The 8,137-nt window shown below is 38.7% G+C and overlaps 1 protein-coding gene across 2 annotated transcripts; it reads right to left on the reverse strand.

The window, feature by feature from the left end:
- Nucleotides 1-284: 284 nt before the first annotated feature.
- On the reverse strand, nt 285-7,037 carry LOC121707767. Of its 2 annotated transcripts, XM_042090567.1 has the most exons (11): nt 6,648-7,037; nt 5,719-5,813; nt 5,496-5,592; nt 5,276-5,410; nt 5,001-5,146; nt 4,749-4,885; nt 4,572-4,665; nt 4,145-4,480; nt 3,718-3,880; nt 3,499-3,626; nt 285-3,154 (listed from the first exon to the last, which is right to left on the reverse strand). In XM_042090567.1, exons 1-11 carry the CDS (start codon nt 6,715-6,717, stop codon nt 2,831-2,833), a joined length of 1,725 nt encoding a protein of 574 aa, XP_041946501.1. In that variant the 5' UTR covers nt 6,718-7,037; the 3' UTR covers nt 285-2,830. The 2 variants fall into 2 exon arrangements, with proteins under 2 accessions (XP_041946501.1, XP_041946502.1); XM_042090568.1 differs by having other exon boundaries at nt 5,496-5,604; nt 5,719-7,035.
- Between the last annotated feature and the right edge of the window lie 1,100 nt (nt 7,038-8,137).

Below are 8,137 nucleotides of genomic sequence, written 5' to 3' on the forward strand. Positions count from 1 at the left end.
TAGAGTTAAATTTCAAATCTGTTTCAGTGTTTATTTCACACTAATTTGTGTTGGAACACCTCTATATATAGTTAACAATTAACACCAGGAGGTGTTAACTTCCTGTTACACTAGAGTGCAGAGTTCAATTTCAAATCGGCTTATGGGTTAATTTTACACTAATTAGTGTTATTATTTGCTACTGAATAGTTTGGTACAATACTGATTAATACAACAACATTTTCTGAAAATAATTGTTATTTAGTTATATAAGTTATTTAGCTAAAAAACACCATACACTGAACTCTTGCAGAGATTTTATTGCAAAATCGAATACCAGTACAAAACATTACATTAGCACAGGTGGCAATGGGGGACCAAGTAAATGTTTTCATCAGAATTGTAAGACAATTGCTTGTCAAAAGCTTTGTGGTAAAATAAGTCATCAATGCTTACAATATGAAACGGTCCAGGTCTCTCTTCTATACAAAATGCACTGAAATGGTCATGAAACCCCAAAGTCACAACTTCACAAAGAACAAGATAAGCACAGTTATCTTTCAAAATGATATTGACAATTTTTTTGAACACAGGCATATCAGACTGAACGCCACAGCACACAAATAAACTCAAATGATACTCACTTCCAAAATATTTTACCCAGCTAGTTGTATGGGCATCATATTGTGAGCTGATATTAAGACACTGACATATAACTTCATATCCCTCCAAATTAGAAACCACTTCAATATGTATTGGTCCATGCTCAAATCTTTCAAAATTAAATGTTTCCCAGTAAAAGGCCATCTGTGACTGATGTGCCTTCACCATAGTTTTGGTTACATTTTTGAAGTTCTTAACGGAGCGTTTGAAAAAATTATGCTTAGCCTCGAACCTCATACACCAAACATGAAGGAGGGGGCCTATTTTTCTAATACAACGGGGATAGTGAACTAAAAAATGGTGCTTGGGTATGAGTCGTTTGCTTGGGAATACAGTCTTGAAAAGGCTATGGTGCTCTGAAATTAAATGCTTTAGAAAACAAGCCATGCCTTCAGTTACACGAGGGGAGAACACAATATATACAATTTGTAACAGAAGTAAAAATAAGTGCCATACAGAACTTGTACTTTCAAAGAGATCTCCAAATATGAGAGGTGTGTTGCGCAATAAACACCATGCTTGACATGCATTTAGACCAAGATCTTTGCTATCATCCATTTTCAAAGCAGTTGGTCGATTTTTTCTTTCCAGGTATCCATAATTGAAAGCATGAATCCGTTCACACAAATCAGTTAGCGTAATTGTTTTGGTATCAACCAAATGCTGATAAACAAGTTTTAGTTCATACTGGGCCACACCCTCTAGGACATCATGCATGATGTCCACAGCAAAGTTCTCACAAGAATGGTAATAGGTAAGTCTATTAAACAAACAATCTCTCTTCAGACCAAAACTTGACAATAACTGTGGATTTTCCCTTAAACTGCTGCAGTGTTGAGAGTGAAGTTCTTTAGAACGAAACACAATGCCAGGTTGATCTTCAGAAAAGATCCTCTGAAAAGCTTCCTTCTCGGCTAAACAAAAACGACAGCAGTATGTGGCACTGAATGATTCAACGTAGCCCAGTATACTATGAAGTGCAAGGTTGTCTCCAGTGATCTGCACAACACTCCCTCTTAATGGGCTATCAGATACTGGGGTAGGTACACCATCTGTTTCCAGACGTTTCAAATCATCGACTAAAGGTTTCAGAATAGCATCAAAACCATACTTTTTAATGTCATCCGTGTGAAAAAGCAAAAGTAGTTGAATGTTCATTAATACAGAGTTAAATTTAGGAGGAAGATTTCTCAAAATAAAATACATGCAACCAAGTTTGTGGATCCCTTTTTTGGACCCCAAGGGATTAGCTGTTTCGAAATCGTCATAGTATAGCTGAAGCTGTAAAGCACTCTTCTCAAAAGCAAATAATCGGTTACTTTTCACATGTTCACCATCACAAATATCTTCATAAAAGCAATCTTTGTTTTCTTTGATCTGCTGAAAGGCCTTTAGTATTTCTTGGTTACTGAACATAGACTGAATCGTTTTTAGGACTGGGACATATATACACTTATCAGTAACAGGAACCTGACTGTACATCCCAGTTTTTTTGTCACGTCTAACATCAAATCTAACACCTAGGACATATTCTACTGGTTGCACAATTTTCCACTTGTCTGTATAGTATCTTTGTCTTTTAGCTTCTGTATTGAATTTTGTCAATGGATTTTCAATTGAACGGAAACATCTCTCAACTGTCTCACAAAGCTCTGATGGAATATTACTAAGAATGGTCTCCTTTGTTTTTGTTTGTATGTCTTCAACCAATTCCTCAACTGCCTCAACTACTGCCTGAACAGTGCTATGAGCTACCATTTTAGCTTGAAACTGTGCAACTAAAGACCCACACATATCATTCAAGTTAATCTCACCCCCAGAAGAGCCCTGCTTTATCAAACTTCCACTTTCATCCTCATTACATACAGCTAGATCATTGTCAAAGGTGTGCAGAACTCCATCATGACGATCACATCCACTGTCCGACTCAGAGAGACCCTCACTCTCGTTTCTCCCACCATCTATTTGACAGGAACTGAAAGAAACTTTATTTCCATGAATCTGAACTAAATGCTTTTTAAAGCCAGAGTAAGTTCCGAACACTGATGTGCATCCACCCTCTGCACAATTAAGACGCAAATATTTTCCTGGATATAGGCCATGATGAAACTTTAAATGGCGGCAAATTGAATATGTATTTGAATGTACGTTTTTGCAAACAAAACAAGTAAACATAACTTATGTACTATTACTTCTTCAAATTTAGAAACCTGGCCCTAAGTTCCCTCACTCTTGGCTTTTCTCTGACCATACCAACATCGATGTTGTACACAGCTGTTTGTATGAAAGTGTAAAAACCATCAAGGGCCTCACTATATGACGTTCCAAAAACAAAGTGTGTTTTGAACAGCTCGTCAAATGCTGCTACTGATGTCTGTGCTCTGCATGGAATTGCCTTGCTATCCACGATGATGTAGAACTTCTGTATCTTGTTCTTCTGTTCGCCAATGCAGAGCAGAAAGGGCTGAGACGGTTCGAGATTGGTCAAGAAGATTTGAATGCTTGCACCAACCTGCAAAACCAACACAAAAAAAGGAACTCACTATGCATTAAGATATTCCAACTCAATATTTGCAGTCAATTATCTGTAGTTTTTCTCAATTGTGTTTTTTTTTCCTCTCAATCCTTTTCTCCACACTATATTTACTTATTACAGACAAATGTCTCCCTACGCTAGGGTTTGTGTTCAAATTAACAAATTAGGTTCAAATACAAGTTTTGTACAGATTGTGACACAAAAAGATTCAAGAGTTTATTTATGGCAATAAATTACCGTTTTACAAGTTCTGCAACCCTTAGTTGTTCTGAACAGGCAGCCTATTTGCTTAGGAAGAACTGTTAACATTAAGAACTTACCTGCAGATACCTCACCAAGTAGTCCTCTGCTTGGAGGGCACTGATTTTCGCAGACTTCTTGTGGCCCTTAGATGTTGGAGGAATGAGATGCAGCAGCAAGCACAGTGAAGCAATGTCACGGTCCCATCCTAAGCAGTTTAGTGTTGACAAAGTAAGCAGTGTTACAAGTATGAAACAGGAAGTAAAGACTGATAACATTTTCAAATGAGCTCAACCTACCACCATCATTTCCTTGTGCAGAGCTAAGGAGCTCCTCAACATGTAGAGTTGGTACTAGCCCCTTAGCATCTTCAGTGATGTGTGGTCTGAAAAACGTTGGCCATCTGGCTAAGAACTTCCCTGATGCCTCCTCTCCAAAAAGCATCAGAAAGTCCTGCTCAATCTAATATTAAAACAATAGAATGTTAATACATGGTACTCGGCCCTTCTACCCATAGAGTATTTAATACCCACACTTTTACGGAACTAAGCATTAACGTGATGTACTTGATGACATTCTCCCATTTCTTAAGTAATGTACAATATTACCATGAAAGCACAAACATTTATAACATTACAGTGCAAATTGGGCATAGCTGAGCACATCTTAACATTAACCTTAATTTTTAATAGCATGATCATATTTCACAATTAAATGTAAACTCACAAGGCCAGGTATGTCAAGAAATCTTGGGAAGGTGTCCAGAACATCTACTGACTTGTCAGGATCACGGACAAGTTTCTGTCTGTGTTCAAAAGTGGCCTTCATTTTCTCCATAACCAGTGCTTCATCGGAAGAATGATTCATCATAGATATTGCCTCTTCGCAATCTCGATCAGTCAACTGTTGTATGGTAGAAACCGAGTCTCTTGCAGCCTTTGGACCACCATTGCATTGTTCCACTGCTACCCGAGACCTTGAGCCATCAGATAGGCTTCGTTGTACAGTCTTAAGACGCCATGCAATGTACCCAGAGCCTGATGCTGCATCATAAAAGTGTTCCTTTTGGGAATAAAAATATATAAATTAGTCACTTTCAGATTGCTAAATTGACATTTAACAACTGCAATTTAGTTCACAATACCAAACTTACATATCCATGCTTCGACAATGGGTCCTCAAGATATGGGAACAAGGCCACAATGCCTTGGGCATACTTCACTCGAACAGCTTGGGAAGGGATCCGTCTGAAATAATAGTATAAAGTGTTAAAAGTAGGTATTGGGACATCATAAAGGCATTTTGACCATCAAAAACTCTTGAAACATACCCATGCACCTCCACCATGTCAGCAACCAAGATATTCACAAGCTGTCTCCTGGTTCCATCTGACAGTGACTTTGTTTTAGTGTACTCTTGAAAAATCTTCTCCCCCCCTGGCTTTCTTTGAAGAACTTCATTGACCATCTGCACATATAACACATAAACACATACCACAATACACATACAACCAATTACACTCAAACATCAACAATGAACACTCAAGGAAAACAGTAATTTTACATTTATCAAAACTGCTTACATTTTTGACTGCTTCTCTATGACTCTGGTCATCCCTTCTAATTTTCTTGTTTGGAGTCTCACACGGACTGTCATCCAATATAACAGTGGAGGCATCTGAGGGGTATGATGCTTCAGAAGACACTGACATATCCTCTAAATCGAAATCTTGTAAAACAAGAGTTTTATTTAACTTGAATCACCACAATAAGCATATAATGTCAAGAACAATGCATATTTAAAACTTTCATGCAATAGAAAAATATGACATTCCTGCATTACATTACAATTACTTACCATCATTCACATACACCTTGAACAAATCCTCCCCCTTCTCCAACAGTTCAGAAAAGATGTCCGGGTCCACTTCTGTTCCAGAAGAATCTTTGTAAATGACCTCAGCGTCAGGAGGCAGTCCAAATTTTTCTACGACTGCACAGAGCGGCATGTTATCATTAGTACTTCTCAAAGGGTTGCAAAATCAACATGTATTGGTCAGTAATAAAGCATGTTTAACCTGCTTGGTGGAACTGCTGGTAGTCACAGGTCCCATCACTGTTAGTAACCTTGACATATTTCTGCTTTTCTCTGTACTTTACTTTCACAAGCATTCTCTAGAAAAGAAGCTAATTTTAAATGTAACAACAAAGGTATAGTCAAGTTTAGGCTACTAAGATTATAATTAATACTACTACTACTACTACTAATAAGAATAATAATAAATACTTTGTCAATCTTACCCAAGCTAGGAATGACACAAGAAAATCCACAACACTGACAGAGTTGTTATTAGGGTAATTATGACCAAGATAACTGTCAAGATAATTATCCAGTACTGCAAACATAAGAAAATACAGGAGAAATTGACCAGAGCATTCCAAGGAACAATTTAGATCTCAAATTTAGATCACTGCACATTTTATTAAAAAAAACAGAGCTGATGCTGTCTTGCAAAATAGAACATAACTCATGGTTTGTCAATAGCCATATAAAGTTATAGTTCTATCTATACGGCAAACTTGACGATGACGATAAAATCAGAAGGTTCGCTTTGCACCCTTTCACTCGCGTGCACACACATAACCTCTCTCCCTTTCCCTCCCCTTTCCACTGCCACTGCAGTCGACTTACTTCTTCTATCGTAACTGAATGCCAATCTGTTGGCATTTTAGTGCAGGCATGAACTAAAAAAAACCTAATTCGAAAATGTTGCCTTCTATTGGATCATTAATTTGTCTTGGAATGACTGCCCATGTCTACAAGAATTTCGTTAGTCAATCAGATTTAACGTTAGCAACTTCAGACTCCTGAATCTGCCACAGACACTAGCAGCTACAGAATAAAAAACGAAGTTGAGAAAGGCACATATGACTACAAATACACGAGAGGGCTGGATTATTAGTGATCCAATACCTTTTTATCCGACAAAGACCATCGACTACTCACAAATTCGCTAAAATGCAGCCTTATATTACTCCGTTTAACCAAAACTAGCCTGTTGTTAGCTAGCTAGCGATAGCTAACATTTTATCAGTTAGTTCAGTTAGCTGCATCATCGCTAACATACTCCTAGTTAACTAACAATATTCAATCTTCAGTTGTAGGTTAAAAGAAAGAGAAACAATTATTTGGACATATTTGTACAACTATAAAGCAGAGCGTGACTTACCATATACTAGGATTCCATCGAAAAGAAAGATGGCGTCTCTACACCTTGCTGAAATGTGGCTGAAATCCATGAGGTCACGTTAGGAGAGGCGTGGTTTCATAACACTGTAGGAGTTGAGTCCCAAACACTGGCCAATGACACTAACTCTCTTACAAAGTTGACTCCTTAACAGTTAATCTAACTGTTTTCAGTGTAGTTTTAACTCTGTATTTTAACACTTTTGCTTTACACTGGGAAAATAACTCTGAGAATTTTGCTGTGCAGTATCCATTCTCTTTTGGGTCGCTGTGTGCTGCTGCGGAGCTCTTAGTGTTCTTACTGCCTAATTGTCCTCCACAAACAGACAAGCCCAAGATCATCCATGATCAAGCCAATTCCCCGTAGGGTGACAACTGCAAAAGTAGACTGGTAGTGTGTGTGTGTGTGTGTGTGTGCATGTGTGAGAGAGAGAGAGAGAGTGTGTGTGTGAGTGAGTGTGTGTGTGTGTGTGTGTGTTCAGAGGGAGGGGTATACGTGGGCATGAGAGTGTTTTCCATCACCAGACTGCCAGAGAGAAATCGCTACAACTGTTTATTCTCACTTAATGGTAAGTGACAGTATAATAAGTGAATATGCAAATAAGAGTGTATGTTTTCGCACTTCCCTGCACACACAATCAGAGATTGCGGAAAAAATTAAATAAATAAATAAGTGGAATATGTTGTTCCATCAACCGCATCGAGACCATCCTGTTGTTTGTGCAGTGTTTTTGTGAGGGGGAGCTTTTTTTCCCTTAGTTGGTCCAACCCCTTAACTTTCATTTTTTTGTTCTTTTTTTTGTTTTGTGGAATCATAGTGTGATGTGGGTGCGGCAGCAAACCCACAGGAGTAGGATGGGAAAGATATATACACACACACACACACACACACCACACACAAATGCACGCACACACACACATGCACACACACACACATGCATACACATGCACACACTCACACACACAAACGCACGCACGCACGCACGCACACACACACACATACACTAACACACACACACACACACACACACTTACCGTCCTCCACTCAAGCTTCACTCACACAGGTTGAAAACCACAATGGATGAAAACTCAGTGAAAGTACAACTAAAAGTATGTCTAGATTTCAGTGTTTTCTCTATCATGTATTAAAAACATCTCACATTTGCATTTTCATCTTGAATATTTAATGTCAGGGAAAAGGTAGCAAACTCTAATGAGCATCCCACACTCCCCGGGTCTTTGTATCTCCCCAGCAAAGTTACAAGATCCGTCGACGTCACTTCAGAGCCTTGGATGACTCACTGTCCCCATGAGAGCATCCGCACGGCCACACCGACGCGTGGATGAATGAATAATCGTGGATCAAATAGAATTCATTTTTGTGACTGCCACACTGGCATTCGTAAAGCACATATTGGAGTGGGAGAGTGCCGATGAGAGAGTTGGGGGAATGTGCTCACAGCGCACCACGCT

Source organism: Alosa sapidissima, chromosome 4 (genome assembly GCF_018492685.1).
Source record: "Alosa sapidissima isolate fAloSap1 chromosome 4, fAloSap1.pri, whole genome shotgun sequence".
Classification (NCBI taxonomy): domain Eukaryota; kingdom Metazoa; phylum Chordata; class Actinopteri; order Clupeiformes; family Clupeidae; genus Alosa; species Alosa sapidissima.